Source organism: Anomaloglossus baeobatrachus, chromosome 2 (genome assembly GCF_048569485.1).
Source record: "Anomaloglossus baeobatrachus isolate aAnoBae1 chromosome 2, aAnoBae1.hap1, whole genome shotgun sequence".
Classification (NCBI taxonomy): Eukaryota; Metazoa; Chordata; class Amphibia; order Anura; family Aromobatidae; genus Anomaloglossus; species Anomaloglossus baeobatrachus.
The window spans coordinates 314863248-314889778 of record NC_134354.1 but is presented as its reverse complement, the minus strand read 5'-3'; the positions used below and the strand labels follow the sequence as shown (position 1 = coordinate 314889778).

The 26531-nt window shown below is 45.9% G+C and overlaps 1 protein-coding gene across 1 annotated transcript in view; it reads right to left on the bottom strand.

The window, feature by feature from the left end:
• ILRUN (inflammation and lipid regulator with UBA-like and NBR1-like domains) overlaps nt 1-26531 on the bottom strand; it is a 205307-nt gene that overhangs the window by 133889 nt on the left and 44887 nt on the right. Inside the window, exons 2-3 of the mRNA XM_075333652.1 lie at nt 25520-25674; nt 11410-11607 (exon numbers count right to left, since the gene is read on the bottom strand). Of these exons, the coding sequence (XP_075189767.1) occupies nt 11410-11607; nt 25520-25674 (353 nt within the window). The remainder of the gene's footprint in view (nt 1-11409; nt 11608-25519; nt 25675-26531) is intronic.

Sequence of the window (26531 nt, the reverse complement as noted above, 5' to 3'; positions counted from 1 at the left end):
ACAACTGTACCACCTCAAACCACCTGTGAGAGTCTGGCTCAAGATATTTGACAGCGTCATCACCCCTATACTGCTATATGGCAGCGAGGTATGGGGCCCAGTGACCTACCCAGACCACACAAAGTGGGATTCCAGCCCTACCGAAGTCTTCCACATGGAGTTCTGTAAATATCTCCTCCAAGTCCATCGCAGCACCTCAAACATAGCCTGTAGGGCAGAGCTGGGCCGATTCCCCTTATGGTTCACTATACACAAGAGGGCGCTATCACACCAGGCACACACACAGAACAGCAACCCCAGCTCCTACCATCATAAAGCCCTGCTGAGCCGGAGCCCAGAGCAAGCCAGGAACCCCGGCAGCCAGTCCAGCCAAAGTCAGCAACACCCCCTGACAAAAGCCCAAATAAAAGAGATCTCAGAGAGCTGCAAGATGCAATACATAGAGGACTGGAAGAGTGAATTAGAGAACTCCCAGAAACTCACCATCTACCGGTCACTGCGGAGGGACTACACTCTGGCCCCATATCTGGAAAGGCTACGCCACCCCAAAGACAGGCAGACCCTGAGCCTGTACAGACTGAGTGCCCACAGCCTAGAGGTGGAAACAGGGCGGCACCGACAGACATACAAGCCGCGAGAGAACAGACTGTGCCAGCACTGCCAGCAGGGGGCTCTGGAGGACGAGACGCATTTCCTACTGCACTGTGACAAATACTCAGCAGTGAGGGGCTCCCACTTCCAGAAATTTACCACCCATAGCCCGGGCTTTCCATCCATGGATGAGGACATGAAACTCCGCTTCCTACTGGGGGAAGAGGAATCAATGGTGGAGATCGCCGCCCAATATGTCACCACATGTCATAAGCTGAGGGGAACCTAAGACCCCTAAATGGACTGTCAGAGCCCAAATTGTGCCCCCCAACTCCCCATAACCCTGATCCCCTCCCACCACACTTACTGTATTTCTCTTGCTTTGGCAACACTAATTGTATTTTGGTCCTGCCAATAAAGCATATTTGAATTGAATTGAATTGAATTGACTGACCGAGAGAGAGAGAGACTGACCGAGAGAGAGACTGACCGAGAGAGAGAGAGACTGACCGAGAGAGAGAGAGACTGACCGAGAGAGAGAGAGACTGACCGAGAGAGAGAGAGAGAGAGACTGACCGAGAGAGATAGCCCAGGCTTTCCATCCATGGATGAGGACATGAAACTCCGCTTCCTACTGGGGGAAGAGGAATCAATGGTGGAGATCGCCGCCCAATATGTCACCACATGTCATAAGCTGAGGGGAACCTAAGACCCCTAAATGGACTGTCAGAGCCCAAATTGTGCCCCCCAACTCCCCATAACCCTGATCCCCTCCCACCACACTTACTGTATTTCTCTTGCTTTGGCAACACTAATTGTATTTTGGTCCTGCCAATAAAGCATATTTGAATTTGAATTTGACTGACCGAGAGAGAGAGAGACTGACCGAGAGAGAGACTGACCGAGAGAGAGAGAGACTGACCGAGAGAGAGAGAGACTGACCGAGAGAGAGAGAGACTGACCGAGAGAGAGAGAGACTGACCGAGAGAGAGAGAGACTGACCGAGAGAGAGAGAGACTGACCGAGAGAGAGAGAGAGAGACTGACCGAGAGAGAGAAAGAGAGAGAGAGACTGACCGAGAGAGAGAGACTGACCGAGAGACTGACACACTGACCGAGAGACTGACACACTGACCGAGAGACTGACACACTGACCGAGAGACTGACACACTGACCGAGAGACTGACACACTGACCGAGAGACTGACACACTGACCGAGAGACTGACACACTGACCGAGAGACTGACACACTGACCGAGAGAGAGACACACTGACCGAGAGAGAGACACACTGACCGAGAGAGAGACACACTGACCGAGAGAGAGACACACTGACCGAGAGAGAGACACACTGACCGAGAGAGAGACACACTGACCGAGAGAGAGACACACTGACCGAGAGAGAGACACACTGACCGAGAGAGAGACACACTGACCGAGAGAGAGACACACTGACCGAGAGAGAGACACACTGACCGAGAGAGAGACACACTGACCGAGAGAGAGACACACTGACCGAGAGAGAGACACACTGACCGAGAGAGAGACACACTGACCGAGAGAGAGACACACTGACCGAGAGAGAGACACACTGACCGAGAGAGAGACACACTGACCGAGAGAGAGACACACTGACCGAGAGAGAGACACACTGACCGAGAGAGAGACACACTGACCGAGAGAGAGACACACTGACCGAGAGAGAGACACACTGACCGAGAGAGAGACACACTGACCGAGAGAGAGACACACTGACCGAGAGAGAGACACACTGACCGAGAGAGAGACACACTGACCGAGAGAGAGACACACTGACCGAGAGAGAGACACACTGACCGAGAGAGAGACACACTGACCGAGAGAGAGACACACTGACCGAGAGAGAGACACACTGACCGAGAGAGAGACACACTGACCGAGAGAGAGACACACTGACCGAGAGAGAGACACACTGACCGAGAGAGAGACACACTGACCGAGAGAGAGACACACTGACCGAGAGAGAGACACACTGACCGAGAGAGAGACACACTGACCGAGAGAGAGACACACTGACCGAGAGAGAGACACACTGACCGAGAGAGAGACACACTGACCGAGAGAGAGACACACTGACCGAGAGAGAGACACACTGACCGAGAGAGAGACACACTGACCGAGAGAGAGACACACTGACCGAGAGAGAGACACACTGACCGAGAGAGAGACACACTGACCGAGAGAGAGACACACTGACCGAGAGAGAGACACACTGACCGAGAGAGAGACACACTGACCGAGAGAGAGACACACTGACCGAGAGAGAGACACACTGACCGAGAGAGAGACACACTGACCGAGAGAGAGACACACTGACCGAGAGAGAGACACACTGACCGAGAGAGAGACACACTGACCGAGAGAGAGACACACTGACCGAGAGAGAGACACACTGACCGAGAGAGAGACACACTGACCGAGAGAGAGAGACACACTGACCGAGAGAGAGACACACTGACCGAGAGAGAGACACACTGACCGAGAGAGAGACACACTGACCGAGAGAGAGACACACTGACCGAGAGAGAGACACACTGACCGAGAGAGAGACACACTGACCGAGAGAGAGACACACTGACCGAGAGAGAGACACACTGACCGAGAGAGAGACACACTGACCGAGAGAGAGACACACTGACCGAGAGAGAGACACACTGACCGAGAGAGAGACACACTGACCGAGAGAGAGACACACTGACCGAGAGAGAGAGACTGACCGAGAGAGAGAGAGAGACTGACCGAGAGAGAGAGAGACTGACCGAGAGAGAGAGAGAGAGACTGACCGAGAGAGACTGACCGAGAGAGAGAGAGAGACTGACCGAGAGAGAGAGAGAGACTGACCGAGAGAGAGAGAGAGACTGACCGAGAGAGAGAGAGAGACTGACCGAGAGAGAGAGAGAGACTGACCGAGAGAGAGAGAGACTGACCGAGAGAGAGACTGACCGAGAGAGAGACTGACCGAGAGAGAGAGAGAGAGACTGACCGAGAGAGAGACTGACCGAGAGAGAGACTGACCGAGAGAGAGACTGACCGAGAGAGAGAGAGAGAGACTGACCGAGAGAGAGAGAGAGACTGACCGAGAGAGAGAGAGACTGACCGAGAGAGAGAGAGAGACTGACCGAGAGAGAGAGAGAGACTGACCGAGAGAGAGAGAGAGAGACTGACCGAGAGAGAGAGAGAGACTGACCGAGAGAGAGAGAGAGACTGACCGAGAGAGAGAGAGAGACTGACCGAGAGAGAGAGAGAGAGACTGACCGAGAGAGAGAGAGAGTCCTCCCCCACTCCAGGCCTCAGTCTGCATGACCAAGAGGTGAAGTTCCTGCTGTACGCAGATGACCTCCTGCTACTCTCCCCAACCGAGAAAGGCCTCCAAGATAGCCTGGCAGTGCTGGAAACATTCAGCACCACATGGGCGCTTCCCATCAACCAAAAGAAGACCAAAGTCATGGTGTTTCAGAAGAGGAACCAGAACAAAATAAACACTCCCTCCTTCACATTAAATGGCTCCACGCTGGAGAAAACCAGCAGCTATACCTACCTCGGTCTGGAGCTAAGCAATAACGGGAGCCTCAAGCAAGCAGCAGAAGCCCTGAAAGGAAAAGCATGCAGAACCTTCTATGCCATCAGAAGACAACTGTACCACCTCAAACCACCTGTGAGAGTCTGGCTCAAGATATTTGACAGCGTCATCACCCCTATACTGTTATATGGCAGCGAGGTATGGGGCCCAGTGACCTACCCAGACCACACAAAGTGGGATTCCAGCCCTACCGAAGTCTTCCACATGGAGTTCTGTAAATATCTCCTCCAAGTCCATCGCAGCACCTCAAACATAGCCTGTCGGGCAGAGCTGGGCCGATTCCCCTTATGGTTCACTATACACAAGAGGGCGCTATCACACCAGGCGCACATACAGAACAGCAACCCCAGCTCCTACCATCATAAAGCCCTGCTGAGCCGGAGCCCAGAGCAAGCCAAGAACTGCGGCAACCAAAGTCAGCAACACACCCTGACAAAAGCCCAAATAAAAGAGATCTCAGAGAGCCGCAAGATGCAATACATAGAGGACTGGAAGAGTGAATTAGAGAACTCCCAGAAACTCACCATCTACCGGTCACTGCGGAGGGACTACACTCTGGCCCCATATCTGGAAAGGCTACGCCACCCCAAAGACAGGCAGACCCTGAGTCTGTACAGACTGAGTGCCCACAGCCTAGAGGTGGAAACAGGGCGGCACCGACAGACATACAAGCCGCGGGAGAACAGACTGTGCCACCACTGCCAGCAGGGGGCTCTGGAGGACGAGACGCATTTCCTACTGCACTGTGACAAATACTCAGCAGTGAGGGCCTCCCACTTCCAGAAATTTACCACCCATAGCCCGGGCTTTCCATCCATGGATGAGGACATGAAACTCCGCAACCTACTGGGGGAAGAGGAATCAATGGTGGAGATCGCCGCCCAATATGTCACCACATGTCATAAGCTGAGGGGAACCTAAGACCCCTAAATGGACTGTCAGAGCCCAAATTGTGCCTCCCAACTCCCCATAACCCTGATCCCCTCCCACCTTACTTACTGTATTACTCTTGCTTTGGCAACACTAACTGCATTTTGGTCCTGCCAATAAAGCATATTTGAATTTGAATTTGAATTTGAATTTGAGAGACTGACCGAGAGAGAGAGAGAGAGAGACTGACCGAGAGAGAGAGAGACTGACCGAGAGAGAGAGAGACTGACCGAGAGAGAGAGAGAGACTGACCGAGAGAGAGAGAGAGACTGACCGAGAGAGAGAGAGAGACTGACCGAGAGAGAGAGAGACTGACCGAGAGAGAGAGAGAGACTGACCGAGAGAGAGAGAGACTGACCGAGAGAGAGAGAGAGAGAGACTGACCGAGAGAGAGAGACTGACCGAGAGAGAGACTGACCGAGAGAGAGAGACTGACCGAGAGAGAGAGACTGACCGAGAGAGACTGACCGAGAGAGAGACTGACCGAGAGAGAGAGACTGACCGAGAGAGAGAGACTGACCGAGAGAGAGAGACTGACCGAGAGAGACTGACCGAGAGAGAGAGACTGACCGAGAGAGAGAGACTGACCGAGAGAGAGAGAGAGAGAGAGAGAGACTTACCGAGAGAGAGGGAGAGAGAGACAGACAGAGAGAGACAGAGAGAGAGACACTGCCCGAGAGAGAGACACTGACCGAGAGAGAGACACTGACCGAGAGAGAGAGACACTGACCGAGAGAGAAAGAGACTGACCGAGACTGACCGAGAGAGAGAGAGACTGACCGAGAGAGAGAGACCGAGAGAGAGAGAGACCGAGAGAGAGATTTTTTTAACCAGAAAAGAATTTACACATTTGAGCATGCTCAATTAAAAAAACAACTGAACCGTCGGTGGAATGCGTTTTTTGCCACATTACGATGGATACTGCCCCCATAGACTTTCATTCTGCAACACGCCGCCGGATCCAGTGCGGCGGGGTTTTTTGCCAGTGCCAAAAAAAAAAAAACGTTCCCTTGCATGTACTTTCCGGCAGCCGGACACAGAAATTTGGCCGGGCCGGTGCACGTCGGATGAAACGCAATGCCATGCTGCACAATCCGGCGCCAATACAAGTCTATAACGAAAAAAAACGGATCTGGCAGCAAGATGCCGGATCCTGTTTTCCCGCAAATCGCCGGATTTTGCCTCACGGCAAAAACCAGATGTGTGAAAGCACCCTAAGGCAGACAGCATGCCTGAACTTGTTTGAGGGGGTGCAACCTGGTGTAGGATTGGGATGATTAAATCATGTATTATTTATAATAATAATAATAAAAAAAAAAAAAAATCTAACTAATTTAATATTCAAAGAAAGAAAGGATATATACTCATAGTATAAGTCACTTCACACGTGGTTTTTATGCATTGTTGTTAAAAGTGTAAGAGGGGCACCATTTTCCTTATCTGCCTGGAGCACCAAATTACCTTGTCCAGGCCCTGCATGTCACCCACTTAGTAAGCTTAGGCAGCTCAAATGGTCTAGTGTGCGGAGAGCTGCTACTTTCCAAAATCTATGAGACTTAGAATAGGGCTGCAAATAAAAACATTAAAATGGGTTGTCCACTTTCAAGGAAGGGAGCCCCAAACTGTAACTTGTATCAGAAAGTATGGTAGTAAATGGAGGGTTAATGAAGATTGACTGCAACTCGCTAATACATCTAGCAGACGTTATGGCTACCAGAACAGTTTTAAGAGTCGAAGAAATAGGCTCAAAGGCTGCATTAGTTAGAGCATTTAGTACTAAATATAGATTCCAAGGGGCTAACTTTGGGGACCTCAGGGGTCTAGAAGTGAAGGAGGCTCTAATGAATTTTCGGCTCCACGGGTGACTCGCAATTTTTTGGTCAAATAGCACCCCAGGGCAGAGACATGAACCTTTAGAGTACTGGTGGATAGACCTCTCTTGGCTGCCTTTTGCAGGAACTCTAGAATTGTTTTCAGGGGAATGTGTTGTATTTGGTTGGTTAAGTTCCGTACTGAAAATTCTAAGAATTTTTCCCAAATTCTTGCCTATTTGACTGACATCACCATTTTTCTTGCTTGACAGCATAGTATAGACTACGTTATCCGAGAGCCCCCTGGCTAGGAGGAGTTTCCTTTCAAGTTCCATGCTGTCAGATGTAATCCCTGAACTCAGGGTGCAGGACAGGTCCTTGTGATAGTAAGTTGGCGACGTCCGGTAGAATCCAGGAGTCCGATACTGACATGCGCCTGAGCCACGTGAACCATGGTTTCCTTGGCGAAAATGGTGCGATTAGAATGACTCTGGCTAGGTCTTCCCTGATTTTTTTTTATTTTTGAGTACTACCGGTGTCGGATGGAACGAGGGAAAGACATAGGCCAGCCAAAAGTCCCATTTGTACAGGAGCGAGTCTACCCGATCTGGGAATCCCCTTGGATCCAGGGAGAAGAATTTTCTTACTTGGCAGTTTTGTCTGGTAGAAAAGAGATCTATTTCCGGCCATCCCCATTGCTATGCAGATTTTTGTGGAGATGTCTTGATCCAAGACCCATTCTCCTTGGCTGAGAACATGACGGCTTAGGAAGTTGGCCACTGTGTTTTCTGCTCCCTTTATGTGTCGGCCGGTTAAGGACTATACGTTCTCTTCTGCTAGCTGGAATAAACATCCTGCTTCTTCCATCATGGATTTGGACTTGGTTCCCCCCTGGTGGTTTAGGTATGCCACGGCTGTCTTGTTGTTAGACATTATGACCACTTCCTTCCCTGAGATTTTCTCCAAGGCGGCTTGTTGGAGAGCCTGTCTTACCACTGATTGCTCTTCAAATTTAAAAGAACTATTTTTTACGGCAAGGTCCCAACTAGAAGAAAGATCTTCCAAATGAGCTCCCCACCGCGAAGGGCTTGCGCTTTGAGATAGTGTGACCGTTACCCATCTGGATGATGGGAGTAGAGTCCATTGGTGAGAGAAGAGTTTCAATCTTCCTCCCACCTGTTGCCTGGCAGCATTGCTGATGTCTGGGATTCCCCCTAAAGGAAGCCTTATTGAATAGGAACTCTTTATTATCCTTGCCCTTTCCAGACACGCTTCTCCCTTGACCTGTCTTCTGTTCGGCCCCCTCTATGTCCTCTCCTCCCTGAACCACGAAAGGACCTCCTAAATCTTTGGAAGGGGGAAGCTCTTTTTCTTGTCTGCCGCTTTCTCTAGGATTTTATCCAACGCTGGCCTGGACAGAAACTCTTTACTTTAGAGCTTTACTTTAGATTGGAAGTCCACTGCCCAGTTATTTAGCCATAGAGCTCTGTGGCCAGAGTTGAACAAAGCATATGCGCGAGTTGTGAACCTCACACTATCCACAGAGGCATCCGCTTGAAACGCTGCTGCTCTTTGAATCGTGGGTAGTGCCTCTTGTAGTTGTTCCCTAGGGCTTTTTGTTTTTTGTCTGAGGATAACTCATTAAGCCAGGTGACCATAGCTCATGTAGTGCATGTCGCTGCTATGCTGAGTTTGAAGGATCAAGCTTCAGCTTCCCATGTTCCCTTAAGGAACGTGTCAGCCTTTTTGTCCAATGGGTCTTTTAAAAACCTCAAGTCCTAGAAGGGGACACTTTGGCTATGGCTGCATCAATCTTGGGGGGCTTTTCCCAGGTTTCACACAGATCCTCGCTGAAGGGATATTTTCTTTTTAAAGTGTGGGGGACTGTTACCTTTTTAACAAGCTTTATCCACTCCTTTTTAATTAGTGCTAGTAAGCTTTTATGTACCAGAAATACTTTCTGTTTCCGCTCATCCAAGTTCCCAAACATAGCATCCTGTACTGATCTATGCTACTGAGAGGACTGAACACCCATAGTTGCCCTAACTAATTTCAGGAGTATGTTGGTGTTAGCTGCAGAAAAAAAAAAATGGACGGCCATATTTCTCATCTGAGAAGTCTGACTTTGACCTCTCAGAGTAATATTTCTCCTGATTCATCCTCCGAGCTAATATCTGAGGGCAGTTGTTTGCTTGAGGAGAGGCCTGTAATTTGGATAATTTCCTTCCTAAAGCCTGCTTTACACCTTACGATATCACATACGATATCGTATGCGAACGTACCCGCCCACATCATATGTGCGGCACGTTCAATTTGTTGACCGTGTCGCACAAACGATTATTTGCCGTCACACGTACTTACCCCTCCATATGACCTCGATGTGGGCGGCGAACATCCACTTCCTGGAATGGGAGGGACGTTCGGCGTCACAGCGATGTCACGCGGCAGCTGGCCAATAGAAGCGGAGGGGTGGAGATGAGCGGAACGTAAACATCCCGCCCACCTCCTTCCTTCCGCATTGCCGGCGGGAGCCGCGGGACGCAGGCAAGATCTGTTAATTGTTCCCGGGTTGTCACACACTGCGATGTGTGCTGCCTCGGGAACATTGAACAACCCGACGTGCAATTTTAAGGAAATGAACGACGTGTATGTGATGAACGGTTTTACGTTCAATCGCAATCGCACGTAGCTGTCACACGCTACAACAACACTAACGATGCCGGATGTGCGTCACTTACGACGTGACCCCGCCGACACATCGTTAGATTTGTTGTAGCGTGTAAAGCCCGCTTTACTGTAGCCTTAACTTCTTCTTTGATCAGAGTTTTATGTCTTGCAAGATAGAGGAGGGTTCCTCTGCTACCGTCTTTTAAATACAAGAACGGCACATCTTTTTATCATATTCCCTGTCCAGCTTCCTCTTCCAAAGGGCGCATTCTTTTTGACTTGTTTTAGATGTTGCTTCCCTAGCCTAAGCAAAAGACAATAATAAGCCTATCAGTATGGCATTACAGAGTAGGCACTCACCCATCCTTTATCCTGGCACTACCACACTAGGAGGGGGTTTCGGGTCCTCTATGGCGTCTGTTGATGATGTTGTGGGATTCTCCATGGTGGTAGGGTTCCACGAGTGTCCAATTCCACAGGTGACAGGGTGCCAAAAATTGTGTCTCTTTAAGTATCCTATGACTGAGGCGCAGTATATGCAGCTCTTCTGACTACTTCGCCTGGAAGTGCCAGGATACCGCACCCCCGGTGTGTGATTTCACATCCGCCGGAATTATCCAGGGACCATGTATGCAGGTGCACGGTCTAGGTACTCCCCCTTCCGGCCACAGCCTCCAGCATGGAGCGGACACTGTGATTCCTTTTACTGCAGCGGGGCCCTGTGTGCAGGAGCACACACTACATCCGCCCCCTTCCATCCACAGCCTCCAGCATGGAGTGGACACTGTGATTCCTTTTACTGCAGCGGGGGCCCTGTGTGCAGGCACACACACTACATCTGCTCCCTCCGGCCACAGTCTCCAGCATGGAGCGGTCGCCGAGATCTGTCTGCAGTGGCAGCGGTGTGCTCCAGGAGGGAGGCAGCCACTACCCAGGACATACAGGCAATGACTGTATGGCACTGCCTTTACTTCATATAGCAGAATCCTGCTGGTTGGTCCTCTTTAAAACAGAATTGTGCTTTCGACAAACTGAAAAATCTATGTAATGTAGGTTCTCAGAGAAATCAGCTTTCTTCCCCATGAGACATTTCTTACGCTACCTCCTGAACTCAACATTCACTGCGAAAAAGCAACTCAGATGCTTCTTTCTCGGAGGAGATGGAATACTGGTGTCATATGACAGTCCACTTTTCTCTATGGAGAGAAGCTATGGTTGGCGTGAGCAGTAAGGACGGGCACAGGCCGTGTCCAACAGAAAACCGTAGTGCACAGCTTTGTAACAAGTATTTTACCTAACATCTAAGGTCGATTCAGAACAGCACAGCTGAGCTCTGCTGTATAAATGTCATCCATGTTGCTGCAACTTGTAAGCCAAAAAGTGAATAAGGAGCAGGCATTCCCCTCTCTGAGCTGTGTATGGGAGAATCCACTACTGCTGCTTCCATCTTTCCCCAGATAACAGTGGTTTACAAGTTATACAGCTAGCACATGCAGAAAGGAAAACTGGTGAGACTATAGGATATGTCACATAATGGCCAGAAATTATTATTTACCTACACAAGACTCCTTATCATGAATGATTACTTGAACGCACAGTTACCATTTAAAAGTGGCAGAAATATAAAGGAAAATTAGCATACTTAAGAAATATTTTGGTTTCTAAGGTTCTAGAAAATATTGTAATCTACCACTGATGCTGCTCAATATATCGTTACATAAAATGAAGATATCTGTAAATTAAAGAATCCGGTCTTGCGTGGAAAAAAAAAAAAAAAAAAAGAAGATTCTCACCTCCGAAATATAAGCCAGTAGCAGTACACATTCGCCACTGTCCCTGGTACATGCCAGGCTGATTGGGACTGCACATTGGCACACTGACGTCTGTCATCTCCTGGGTATCTAAAGAGCGTACTAATACCATATTCACGTGTCCAAACTGATCACCTCCAACATAACGCAAGCACACACCAGGCGGCCAAGCTTCAGACCCTAGAAAAAAAATTAAACAGATTAATTAACAAAGAAAACAACTTCAATTCCTACAATAGTTATTACATTAAAAACAGGTTTGGGTGTGTGGTGGGGCCAGAACGACTATATGGAACCATAAAAAGACATTACTGCCACACAGTGGATAGATTTTGGTTTATAGCAGAGAAGTCATGTTTTCATGTTCTGAAGAACGCTTTTAAGAATCTGCTATGAGCAAGTGTGCATTTAATTCTTAAAGGGAAGGTGTCATAAAAAAAAATAAAAAATTCAATCACTGAAAAAATGTAAAGTAATAATGTTTTAATGTTATGTTTAAATAAAATTATTTGGTTTTAATTGATAAAAATAAAATAAAAAAAATTTAAAGTTTGATATTTTCCACTCAAACACTAGGGGGAGCAGCTGCTGAAATCCGACTGTAGAACTAGCCTGGATTACAGCTACAGTAAAAGTGGGCAGAATCTGCTCTCCTGTGTGTGATGTCACCTCCCCCTCCCAATCTGGGTGTTTCCAACAGGATAAGAGCATGAAGTTTAGGATCACAGTGCGGAGCCATTTTGTTAGTGACCACAGAGTGATCCTAATATGTCTAAGTGCCACTAAGGCCAGTTGCATAGTGCTCCACTGTATCCCGCGCCGCACTGTATCCCAATGCCCCCACACTGCCTACTGACTGTTTCCCAATGCCTTGCTCAGCTCGCTGACTGTATCCCAATGCCGCATGCACTCACCTCAGACCTGCGCCTCGGCAGCCTGTCTTGTCAGACATCACAGTACGAGCAGCGGAGGCCCGAGGCGAGCACACGCGGGGAGGGAGGTCCGCGGCATAGTGCGGGGGAGGCGGGGTCGCGGCATAGTGTGGGGGGTGGGGGGGGGGTCGCAGCACAGTGTGGGGGGGTCACAGCACAATGCGTGGGAGGGGGGTCGCGGCACAGTGTGGGAGACAGGAGGGAGGGTCGCGGTATAGTGCAGGGGAGGGGGGGGTCGCGGCATACTGCGGGGGATGGGGGGGGGGAACGGCAGAGTGGGGAGCAGCGCCAGGATCAGTAATGGTGCAATCACCGGTGCCCAGCGTCGGTACTCACCCAATCCCGGCAGGTGACAGGGGTAAAGTGCAGCACACAGCATAGCGGTGAGCTCCACAATGATGGCGCTGATCTCCTCCCTCTGCTGTGAACTGCACAGCCCAGGGGGCGGGTCCATTTCATAGCAGACGCCTTCTGTATGTAACTAGATGGGATCGGATTCTGACCACTGTCCTCTATGCCCTGGGCGCTGCCATAAAGGAGGTGAGTAATTGTCTTTACAAACACCAAATCCAAGATGGCAGCCCCCAGTGCTTCAGTAAAACTAGAATTAAATAAAAACTAAATAAACAGTGAGTTTAATTTTGTATTAAAAATACTTGATTTCATAATCACTATTATTACCGTATTTTTCGGACCAAAAGACGCACTTTTTTTCCCCAAATGTTGGGGGAAAGTGGGGGGTGCGTCTAATGGTCTGAATGTAGGGCATATTTCAAAAGACTGACCTGCACATCCTACAAGTGTGTATAGGTGCCAGCTGAAAAAACCTAGCAAATACAAAATGGATACAGCCGCACACTAAATGCCATCAATGTATAAGGGAACTCTGGTTCTGCATTACTGCTATATGAAAAAATGAGATTTTTAGTTTATGAATTGGCCAATGCATGTAAGCCCGGACACCAAACGGCAAGGTAAATCTCAATATTCCGGGTCCCTAACTAAAATGCCACTATCTAGGTTAAAAACATCCATGCCTGGGCAGCTAGACTAAAAATCTAACTTGAAATGCCACTATCTGGACTAACCTCCATGTCTGGGCAGCTAGGACTCCTGATATAAGGATTGTGAACACAGCCTGGTTTATAGGGCGGAGTGCTCAGTCAGAAAAAAACTCACTGCAAATATTTCAAAAGACTGACCTGCACATCCTACAAGTGTGTATAGGTGTGTATAGGTGCCAGCTGAAAAAACCTAGCAATTACAAAATGGATACAGCCGCACACTAAATACCATCAATATATAATATATAAGGGAACTCTGGTACTGCATTACTGCTATATGAAAATTCATCAGCAATTTCCTATTTTTTCAACAAAATTTACATAATAATTTTTTTAGGGACCACATCACATTTGAAGTGACTTTGAGAGGTCTAGGTGGCAGAAAATATCGAAAAGCAAAACCATTCGAAAAAGCATTTGCCGGGCCCGTAAGCTACCTAAAAAGCAGAAACCCCCCACAAGTGACACCATTTTGGAAACTAGACCCCTCACGGAAATTATCTAGATGTTTGGTGAGCACCTTGAATCCCCGGGAGCTTCACATAAATTTATAATGTTGAGCTGTGAAAATAAAAAAATACATTTTTACTATAAAATTGTTACTTCAACCAGATAGCTCTATGTAACAGGAAAAAATGCACCAAAAATGTATTATGCAATTTCTCCTGAGTATGCTGATACCTCAGATGTGGTGGAAATCAACTGTTTGGGCGCACGACAGGACTTGGAAAGGAAGGAGTGCCATATGACTGCAAAATTGGCTGGAATCATTAGCGGACGTCATGTCGCGTTTGGAGAGTTCCTAAGGTGCCTAAACAGTGGAGCTCCCCCACAAGTAATCCCATTCTGGAAACAAGACATCTCAAGGATTTTATCTAGGGGTATAGTGAGCATTTTAAATCCACGAGTACTTCACAGAATTTGACAACCTTAGGTTGCCATAATGAAAATTTTAAATTTGTTTTTCACACAAATGTTGCTTTAGCAACAAATTTCTCACTTTTTCAAAAGGGAACAACAAAAAGTGGACCCCACAGTTTGTTACCCAATTTCTTATGAGCGCAGGGATACACCACATGTGGTCCAAAAACTCTGTTTGCACAAATGGGAGGGCTCAGAATGGAAGGAGCACCATTTGAATTTTGGAAAAGTTGAATTAAATTGCGGGCACCCTGTCACATTTGCAGGTCCCCTAAAAGTAACTATTCAATAGAAACCCCCACAAGTGACCCAATTTTCAAATCTGGACCCCTCAAGGATTTTATTCAGGGGTATAGTGAGCATTTTGAGTCCACAGGTACTTCACAAAAATGTTGCTGTAGTGCCAAATTTCTCACTTTTAGACTATGTGCTCATGATCTGGTGACACTGCGTCTAGTACACAGTGCCATCCCTCCTACGGAGATGTGAGTGTTGTCCACGGGAGAAAGCAGCTGCCTGTGCTCACGATCCGGGGTCAGGCTGCTGCAGACTTTAGCTCTATTCTCCCTGCAGAGAACACACTCGTCTCCCCAGCATAAATTGACATGTTGAGGCTCAGGAAGCGAGCTGCAGGTCAGTTTATGCTGTGGAGAAAAGAAGCACAGTGAGCATTGGATTTCTAAAAATCCTTCCACTGTGCTTGTACTGCACAACGCAGCATTATAGACGCAGCGAAAACACTCTGAATCCTAAATGCTGCAAACCCTGATCATGGGCATACAGCCTAAAAAGCTAGGATGGATGGATACATGTCAAACACATATTTAATGTCCCACCCCCCTGCATATTCTTAGCTGGCACCCTTTAGTGACTTTCATGGGGCACTAAAGGCTGCTTAGCCAAAAAAAAAATAATAATTAAAATAAATGACATGGGGTACCCCCCATTTTTGACAGCCACCTAGGGTAAAGCAGATGGCTGCAGCCTGCAGACCACAGCTGGCAGCTTTACAATGGCTGGTAATCCAAAACGGAGGGCATCCCAGGCTGTTTTGTTTCTTTTTAAATTATTTATAAATAATTAAAAAAAACAAAACAAACAAAAAAAAAAAAACGAAAAAAAAAAAACATGGGGTACCCCTAAATTGGATTGCCAGCCAAGGTGAAGCTGATAGCTGGGGTCTGGTATTCTCAGGGTGGGAAGAGCAATGTTTATTGGACTCTTTCCAGCCTAAAAATAGAAGGCCGCAGCCGCCCCAGAAGTGGCGCATCCATTAGATGCGCCAATCCTGGCGCTTCGCCCCAACTCATCCCATTGCCCTGGTGCGGTGGCAAACGGGGTAATATATGGGGATGATACAAGTGGTGTAATGTCACCTGGCATCAAGCCCAGCAGTTAGTAATGTCACGGCGTCTATCAGATACCCGACATCAATAACTGACGTAAAAAAAAAAAATATTTGAAAAAACACTCCCTCTTTCACAAATTTATTGAAAAGAAAAAAAAAATCCAGTCCGCTGTAATCCATTTTGGAGGTCCCACGACGACTCTGGACTTCCAAAATATGGGGGTACGGTCAGTGAAGGTATCCCCCATTTTCTGGAAGTGCAGACCCTCCGTGTGACGTGTTGGTGCAATGATACTGCACCGACTCACCCCGGGTCCACACCAGTAGTGTGAGTGCTGGAAGCTCAGCGTCACTGAATGGAGGAAGTCGGCTGACAGCTGCTCTCTGTGCATGCGGCCAGCTACTATTGTGAAGGAGAAGGGGGGAGGTCATGGGGGATCAACGCTGCGCAAAATACAAGGGACAGCGGGGGACAGCGGGGAACACCAGGGGGGGGGGGCTGACCTACCTGGACCTGTGGAGGAGTTTTCTGTCACACATGTCATGGCACATGTGACAGAAATCAGATAGTGTGCGCTGCCATCTTAGATTATGAAGTAGGGGTCGGGGGGTCGGTGGGGGGGGCAGCACCGAGGGACTGGGGGAGGAGATTTATCTCCTATCTGACATGTTTGATCATGGCAGGTGGGAGATAAATAATTTACCAGTGCCGCCATTTACTGTAACATGACCATTGTTATACAGTGTATACCGATGATCAGGTGACCGGAGAAAACGGCCCGAATCGTGATCTCCAGGGTTTCAGCTACCCCGGTAGCTGAAATTCCGAAGATTTTCAGACGCTGGGGGGCGCTATTTATTTTTTTCTGCCTGCGGTTTATAAACGGTGGATCAGAATGCGTACCCTACTCTGCCGCCGTTTATCTCTATAAGGCTGTCGTAATGAGGTTAATACAAATCTAGGGGAGCCTAATTCTGACTCTCATAAACTTGTATTGAAAGCTTGTGATGTAATTTCCGTCCCAGTGGCTTCATTTATTGCTCTGGCTTTTTACATAAGTATTATGTGCCATTATGGATTGACATACTTTTGTATTACAATGATATACATGTATGGATTTTGATTTAGCCCATATACCATACTGAGTTATACTAAACATTATATTCAGCGCATTGATCCTATACTATTTATGTACTTTTCTCATTCATAGGATTTCTGCATTTACCTCCTGCCATTTTCTTGTGTTGTGGTGCCACCTGCTGGTCTTCCAATGTTTAATTAATTTTAATTGGCGTTTTTCTCTATTTTCAATAAAGTTTTACTTTTTACTCTATTTGGGTTCTTGAGTCCCCTTTTTCAGGCCTGTGGCAAATCAGTATATTATAGTGTGTGACAATTCTGGCCATATTAGGACTAAGCCTGCAGCAAACTTCTATAATTTTCTAGACACCACGTCCTTCAATGGATCAGGAATATCACATTTCTGCTGATATACTGGTAACGTCTGGCTAATTACTATCAATTTATTCAGGCCACCTAGTAAGTAATTGGGCAGCAAGCTATGCATAGGGGAAGTCCCTGGAAGAAGGCACAGCACCGAAACGCATGTAGGGAACTGTTTGTGGCTCCATACTGATACAGGTAACACATGCTATTTTGCACTATGTTATATGCATAGCATACTAACAAGGCACTTATGCACTTTGATTTCTTCATTATCTATGTACGTTTTATTCATTCCCCTCTGATTAGTGGATTACTTCATACATTTTGTATTTATACAATTTTCTTAGCATATATCCTCAATCCTTGGTGTTTACATTGCCAAAACTGCATTGCACTTTATCACACATGACCTATTAGTATTTATTTCTAGGGCTTTGTATTTGTGACTACTTATATACCAATAGTCCTTTTAGTCCTTGGAGTATGGCTATTATATTCAGGCTTTTTACAGTATATACCGTACTGACCAAAAGTTTGGACACACCTTCTCATTCAAAGAGTTTTTTGTTTTTTTCATGGCTCTGAAAATTGTAGATTCACATTGAAGGCATCAAAACTATGAATTAACACATGTGGAATTAAATACTTAACAAAAAAGTGTGAAACAACTGAAAATATGTCTTATATTCTAGGTTGTTCAAAGTAGCCACCTTTTGCTTTGATTACTGCTTTGCACACTCTTGGCATTCTCTTGATGAGCTTCAAGAGGTAGTCACTGGAAATGGTTTTCCAACAGTCTTGAAGGAGTTCCCGGAGATGCTTAGCACTTGTTGGCCCTTTTGCCTTCACTCTGCGGTCCAGCTCACCCCAAACCATCTCGATTGGGTTCAGGTCTGGTGACTGTGGAGGCCAGGTCATCTGACGTGGCACCCCATCACTCTCCTTCTTAGTCAAATAGCCCTTACACAGCCTGGAGGTGTGTTTGGGGTCTTTGTCCTGTTGAAAAATAAATGATGGTCCAACTAAACGCAAACCGGATGGAATAGCATGCCGCTTCAAGATGCTGTGGTAACCATGCTGGTTCAGTATGTCTTCAATTTTGAATAAATCCCCAACAGTGTCACCATCAAAGCACCCCAACAACATCACACCTCCTCCTCCATGCTTCACGGTGGGAACCAGGCATGTAGAGTCCATCCGTTCACCTTTTCTGCGTCGCACAAAGACACAGTGGTTGGATCCAAAGATCTCAAATTTGGACTCATCAGACCAAAGCACAGATTTCCACTGGTCTAATGTCCATTCCTTGTGTTCTTTAGCTCAATCAAGTCTCTTCTGCTTGTTGCTTGTCCTTAGCAGTGGTTTCCTAGCAGCTATTTTACCATGAAGGCCTGCTGCACAAAGTCTCCTCTTAACAGTTGTTCTAGAGATGTGTCTGCTGCTAGAACTGTGTGTGGCATTGACCTGGTCTCTAATCTGAGCTGCTGTTAACCTGCGATTTCTGAGGCTGGTGACTCTGACAAACTTATCCTCCGCAGCAGAGGTGACTCTTGGTCTTCCATTCCTGGGGCGGTCCTCATGTGAGCCAGTTTCTTTGTAGCGTTTGATGGTTTTTGCCACTGCACTTGGGGACACGTTCAAAGTGTTCCCCATTTTTCGGACTGACTGACCTTCATTTCTTAAAGTAATGATGGCCACTCGTTTTTCGTTACTTAGAATTGGTATTATGGCAAGAAAAAAGCAGCCAACAGTCTATTCAGTAGGACTATCAGCTGTGTATCCACCAGACTTCTGCACAAAACAACTGATGGTCCCAACCCCATTTATAAGGCAAAAAATCCCACTTATTAAACCTGAAGGGGCACACCTGTGAAGTGAAAACCATTTCCGGTGACTACCTCTTGAAGCTAATTAAGAGAATGCGAAGAGTGTGCAAAGCAAAAGGTGGCTACTTTGAAGAACCTAGAATATAAGACCTATTTTCAGTTCTTTCACACTTTTTTGTTAAGTATTTCATTCCATATGTGTTAATTCATAGTTTTGATGCCTTCAATGTGAATCTACAATTTTCAGAGTCATGAAAATAAAGAAAACTCTTTAAATGAGAAGGTGTGTCCAAACTTTGTCTGTACTGTATATTTTTTTATTTCTGGTTTACTGTATAATATACATATTCATTTTTGTTACAATATTAAATTAATTGGTGGTTGAATATATACATTTTGATACTAATATATATGATTATATTAGATCTAAAGATCTTTATTTACTAATTGATTTTTTTGTACAGTATATTTATTTTTTGTATGTAATATATATTGGTATATTTCTATTTCATCATTATTATTATTATTACAATCATAATTTACATTATGGAGTAATATATAATAATTTAATTCCTGTATCATTGTGAGCGCCACCATGTGACCATTTGCAATTAATGTGATATATACTTATATTTTAATAGAATTTTAAAAATTTTTTTTTTTTAAAAACAATTTTATGGTCTTTTAAGCACTTTGTCTGTAGGTTTTCTTATATGGTGCTTGCCCATTATACAGTTCGAAATTGTCTCACACAATTTTCCCCTAATTACTAATATTATTTGGTTCACTACACTATTTATTGTTTCATTGGGGGGGTGAGTATATTACAGTATATATATTTATTTATAAGCTTATGTGACTGCAGACTTCTGAATTCTTACTGAGTGAGGCCGGAATAAGGCCAGAAGTATGCAAATCGCATACATACGGGCACATGACTGTCAGCTGTTGCCGGCAATCTGGCAATACCAGAGAATCTCGACAGCGTGCTTAAGGCTCTGTTTACACTAGATAAAGGATTTTTCTTAAGAAAAATTTCTTAAAAGTGAAGGATTAGCGCACCTGCGTTAAAAAAATGCACCAATAACGCACCGAAAAACACTTGCGTTTTTACCGCGTTTTGGTGCGTTTTTGGTGCTTTTTTTGCAGGTTGGTTTCTGCGTTTTTTAATGCTTTAACAGCAATAAATAATATAGATACTAGATAGATAATGGATAGATAGAAAGATGGATAGATAGATAAATAGATAATGGATAGATAGAAAGATGAATAGATGAATATATAGATAGATAGATAATAGATGAGAAAGACCTATATAATGTCCTACCCCCCTGCATTTTCTAAGCTGTCACCCTTTAGTGACTTTCATGTGACACTAAAGGGTGCTTAGCCTTTTATTTAGCTAAAAAATAAATAATTAAAAAAAAAAAAAAACGACGTGGGGTTTCCCCTATCTTTTGTAGCCAGCTAGGGTAAAGCAGATGGCTGCAGCCTGCAGACCAAAGCTGGCAGCTTCACCTTGGCTGGTAATCCAAAACAGAGGGCACCCCACGCTGTTATTTTAAATTAAATAAATAATTTAAAACAAAAAACGTGGGGACCCCCCCAAATTGGATCACCAGCCAAGGTAAAGCGGACAACTGTGGTCTGATATTCTCAGACTAGGGAGGTTCACCGTTATTGGACACTCCCCAGCCTAAAAATAGCAGGCCACAGCTGCCCCAGAAGTGGCGCATCCATTGGATGTGCCAATCCTGGCACTTTGCCCCAACTCATCCCCTTGCCCTGGTGCGGTGGCAAACGGGGTAATATATGGGGTTGATGCCAAATGTGTAATGTCACCTGGCATCAAGCCCTGGGGTTACTGATGTCACGCGTCTATCAGATACCTGACATCACGAACCCAGTCAGTAATAAAAAAAAAAAATAGACAACAAAAAAGTTTGAAAAAACACTGCCCAAAACATTCCCTCTTTCACCAATATATTTAAAAGAACAATCAAATCCGGGTCCAGCGTAATCCAATAAGGAGGTCCCATGACGATCCATACCATAGTCACTGTCCCAGTCAATGAAGAACAGAACGTTCCCCATTGGCTGGGAGAGTAGTGCAGTGACCTGAGCTAACATCAATAGGTCAGCCCAGGTCACTGCAGGGGATGATGAGCGCTGCTGTCAGGAGGTTAGATGAGATCATTACCTGCTATGATGATCTCCTGCTCTCCTGACATCAGCGCTGTCACTGACTTCTATGCCCGCCGTGTTCTCAGCAGTATCGTGGGAGCCCATGACGCCACCGCTAGTGACAGTCTCGGGGCGCCCGTGAGACGTGATGTGAAAACGCGGTGGGCATAGAAGGCAGTGACAGCACTGATGTCAGGAGAGCAGGAGATCGTCACAGCAGGTAATGATCTCATCTAACCTCCTGACAGCAGCGCTCGTCATCACCGCAGCTGCCTGCACTGCAGTGTGAGAAGCTGCTGATACTGCAGTGCGGGCAGACACTGGCACCCTGCAGTGCGGGCAGCCGCAGGGCTGGAGTGGGACACAGATTGCACGGGCACCCGACGGAGGTCACACGGAAGTGCTTCCATGCGGCTTCCGGGGATTTTGCGGGCCCATTGACTTGTAATGAGTCACGGTCCGTTATCACGGAACTGAATAGGACATGTTCCATAATAACGGAGCAGACATACGGCATCCGATGTGTAAGTTCTTCCGTGTGCCATCCGATCCTACACAAAAGACATTGAAAAAATAGTCCTGATGATTACATTACAGTCAAAGGCGTGAATAACGCAGTTAGCTGCATCAAAGAAGTGACATGCTCATTCTTTTTCTTAAGAAAATGTACCGAAAGAATTTACTTAATTAAAAACGCAGTGTGTGCACAGCTAATTTTTTTTGCCACAGGTTTTGCTGGGGAATGTCTGCAGAAAGGTTACAACCATTTTCTCAAGAAATTTCTGCAGCAAAAACGCAAAAAAAATGCAGGTAAACACGCAGTGTGTGAACATAGCCTAACAGTTTCTTCCATGTACATTTGTGTCATTATTCATCTCTGTCTGGCCCTCAGGGCATCCAGCTTCACATAACAAAACGGAGAGTCCTACACACTACTAAAACTACATTTCCCAGCAGTACTCACTTCTCCTCAGGACTGCAAACCATTCTCTTAGGTAAGGCTTCTCACTAACCCCATTTTTTTGAGTTATCATCGACATTAGTGTAGAAGTCACCTTATGCTTCTGCGCACTCTTTGGTCCTGTACAGTACCCTGCCCAGATGATTATCTGTTGCCATCTATATCAGCATATCTGCTGTGTGGTTTTACAAAATAAGCTGGTTGTAGCGAAGCTCAATGGTCCTGCATTTGGCCTCCACAATGGCCGTGCAGAACTGTGTTTATTGGCACCTGCATTTGATCAGTGTTGTGAAGCTGCAAATTCTAATTTGTAGAGCTATATAGCAGAAGATAATCCTTTGCTATATGCATCAAAAGAGAGGCATTAGCAGTTTCTCAGCAGCGGGTTACAGCTCAACTAATTTTGGCCCTTCTACACAAAGCCAAATCCTGCAATATATCTCTTATTTCTGTCACCTATATATACAGCCAATCCTGCAGAATATCTTTCTATTCTATCCCATGCAAATATACCCCATACTGCAGTATATCTTTCTTTTCAGCCCGTACATGCAGCATATATTTCCATCCTGCAGTGGATTGCTAGATCCTTAAAGAGGACCAACCAACAGGATTTTCCTATATAAACTAAAGCCACTGCTATACTGGCGCTATCATGCTGATTCTATACATACTTTTAGTGAAATGTACTGTTATTTGATTGATAGCAGCCACAGAATATCTAAAAGGTGGGTTGGGTTTTGCACGTTATTCCCACCCCTGTCTGCATGTCCTTCTTCCCCCTGTCGGTTATTACAGGAGGAAAAGGGAGGGAGGAAGGACAGGGAAAGGAAGGGCAGGCAAACAGGGGTGGGAATAACTAGCAAAACCCTACCCACCTATGAGATACTCTGTAGCAGCTATTAATCAAATAACCGTGCATTTTCACAAACTTTACTTGTTTGTATTTCAGAAAGTAAAGATCTGATCTAACAAAATAAAGGTATCTTTAGAATCAGCATGATGGCACCAGTATAGCACTGGCTTTAGTTTATATAGGAAAATCATGGTGGTTGGTTTTCTTTAACAGGATACACACACTGCTGGTTCCTGGCTTGAGATCTGCACTGTAATGTAGGAGGTTGCGCTACTTTCCATGACATAATTCCCCATGGTAGAAGCTCCATTTCAGACACAGCAGTTATGCCAGCTAAGAGAGATTGCATTGTGCAGCATCGACCAGGGTCCCTGGAATTATGGGATGGTTCCAATGGTAATTGGAAGATAAATAGGGCCTGGAAGGGCATCCTAGAGTGTTGATTTGTGCATTAGGGGGAAGACTTAGGCTATGTGCGCACTTACCGGATTTTGCCGCGGATTTTTCGCGGATTTGCTGCATGTTTCGCTGCAGAAAATGTTCATAACATCTCTGCAGTGAATCACCAGCAAATCCTATGGAGAAAAAAAATCCTGTGCGCACTGGGCGGAATTTGACAGCTGCGTGTTTTGCTGCGGAAATCCCGCAGCAAAAATAAGTGCATGTCACTTCTTTTCCGCACATCGCTGCGGGATTTTACTCCATTGACTCAATGTTAATCATGAAATCCCGCAGGGAATAACGCAGGCAGCAAATTCTGTGCGGTTCACTGCGTTTTCCTGCGTTATTCCCTGCGGTATTTCGCGGTTTACCTCCGGTAATGTACATCACTTGCTGCGGTTTTGCAGGGAAGTGATGTCATTACAGGAAGAGGAAGCGGAGCAAAGAGTAAACACACACACAGATCACAGACACACACAAACATCACAGACATAGAACATAGACACAGACACATAGAACACACATAGAAAGAAAACGGAAATATAGAAAAAAAAAAAGAACGTGGGCTCCGCTGTATTTTTACCTTCCAGCCGAGGTAAGCACACAGCGGCGGCCCGGTATTCTCAGGCTGGGGAGGGAGAGGGGCAGGGGTAATGTCCCCCGCCTCACTCCCCCTCCGGCAGCCGAGAATATCAGCCGCAGCTGCCCCGGCACTGTCGCATACATATATGCGGCAGCACCGGCGTGTCCTCGGCTCTTCTTGCCACCGTGTAGCAGTGGTGGCAAGGTAATACAAGGGTTTAATAGTGATGGGGGACCACCGCCATTAACCCCAGGCTTGATCATGGCAGCGTCTATGTGACAGCTGACATGATCAACCCGTAACTAAAGTGAATAAAACACAGACACCGAAAAATCCTTTATTTTAAATAAAACAAACAAGCCTCGTTCACCATTTTATTAACCCCTCCCGCACCAAAGCTCCGGCGTAATCCACCGCTCCGACGTCCTGCGCTGCTTACATCCAGCCGCGATGTGTCACAGACACAGGCTGAATGCAGCAGACAGGAGAGGTAATTGCCGGTCATTTCCCACGGCCGGTAATGTGAACTCACTGCCGACCGTGGGAAATGCAGCGATCTGTCCTCTATCTATCCCTCTATCTATCTGTCTATCCCTCTGTCTGTCTATCTATCCCTCTATCTATTCTTCTGTCTATCTACTATCAGAATTAAATGACTTTTTTTTTTTTTTTTCTTTTCAATGTGCTTTATTGCATTGAATGCAATAAAGCACATCCCAACCCGCACGCGGCAAAACCGCGGCAATACCGCGAATAATACCGCGGTAGAACCGCAGCAAACCGTGGCAAACCGCATGCGGTTTTCGGGTGCGGTTTCCCGCGGTTTTTTACCGCGGGTGCGGTAATCTTTGAGAGGATGCGGAATTTTCTCAAGAAAATTCCATTTCCCAGTGCGCACAGAGCCTTAACACGGAGGTATATTCTCACAAATTAATAATTATATGTGTATGTTATTACGAAGACCACATAGTGATTTTGGGGAATACCTCTAATGCAAAACTGCATAACTGATTTAAACCGAAGTGGAGAGACCCATTGATTAATATAAAAGAGGAAGAAAAAAAAGGGCGTTCTGATGACTTTTTCTGTTCTAAAAGTGGACAAAGGGAACAAATATATATTTCCAACCCCTTTTCCCCCCAAACAAAAGTCATCATTAGTGTCTCTTAGCTTTCATTTACATCACGTTTGTTAATAAAAAAAAAAATAGGGTAGACAAACGTTATGTCTGAATATTTGAGCAGTATGTCCTGATATGGAAATTTGCTGTATTTTTACTCACTTTCATGGTTAGTTGTACTGTCGAAGAAGGGATAAATCCTGCAGTTGTGGTTCTATCCTCAGCTCCTTACCTTTCTCCCTCTACTTACTGATAGCTTTCTGTCTATTTCTCTGCATAGGAAGAAAGCTGTCAATCAGAAGGTAGGGGGACCAATGAAAACACAACTGTAACTAATTAGAAGCATGTTCAGCCCAAATTCAGCACACCCGTCACTACTGCATGGCACTTTCAAATCAACTGACATTACCTGTGTTCTGCACCCTCCACGTTTTTGTAAATTGGGTGTCTGGTGGTACAGATTCTCCTTCTCCAATGGTCACGTCTTCCACAAATGACATGCACGGTATGTTTACATTAGGGCTCTCAAAATCGTAATATGCTCCAATGGCTGCCTGTAGATTCCTAGAAACAAAACACATTAACAGATTTGAAGAGTTTACATGTAGATAAAGTTCCAGTACAAACAGAATAAAGTCACGTAAACAAAGTGATGGACAAGTGTACTATTGTCGAATGTAAAATCAGCCTTGTTTAAAAACCTAAAAACCTATTCAAGACGATTTCAATATGGTCATTCTTTCCATCAATAGAACAAGTGTGTAAATAAGATACTGTGTGTAATATGTATAATATTGTGTACAATATGTATAGAATTTTTTTTTTTACACGCACGATTTCTCTCTACCCCTACGGAGGCCTTCATCTAAGCCAGCTTGTTCAAAGCAATACATGCTGCCTGTTCACTGAAGAAGCATATTGCAAATTTCTACTGCATACAACTGTGCAATGACGGGAAGAGGAATCCCTCGAGTCTCAGTGTATAGCAGCTAGGCTCCACACACTAGCTCAGACACAACTGAAAATTAGGGCCTGCAGAGGGGAAAACTAATGAATAATACTAGGTACATTATATAATGGCCAGAATTGGTATGGTTCCTCACATATACTTTAAAAGGAAACAGTCATCAGGATCAGGGGCAGACATATTATTGGTGAAGCCACACAGGGGTCTAAGGCTATGTGCCCACGGGGAAAGTGTTCTGCGGATATATCCGCAGAACATTCCGCAGGAGCTCCCAGAAAACCGCAGCACAACTTTATCTGTTTACATGCTGCGGTTGTACTGCGGAATGTTCTGCGGATATGCTGCGGTCATTCTGCTTTGATGATAACCGTACCATGGCTTTGGCACTGCATCCTCACTGCAGAACAAGTGCTGGAGTGATGGGGAGTTCATACTTCCCTCCATCACGCAGCAC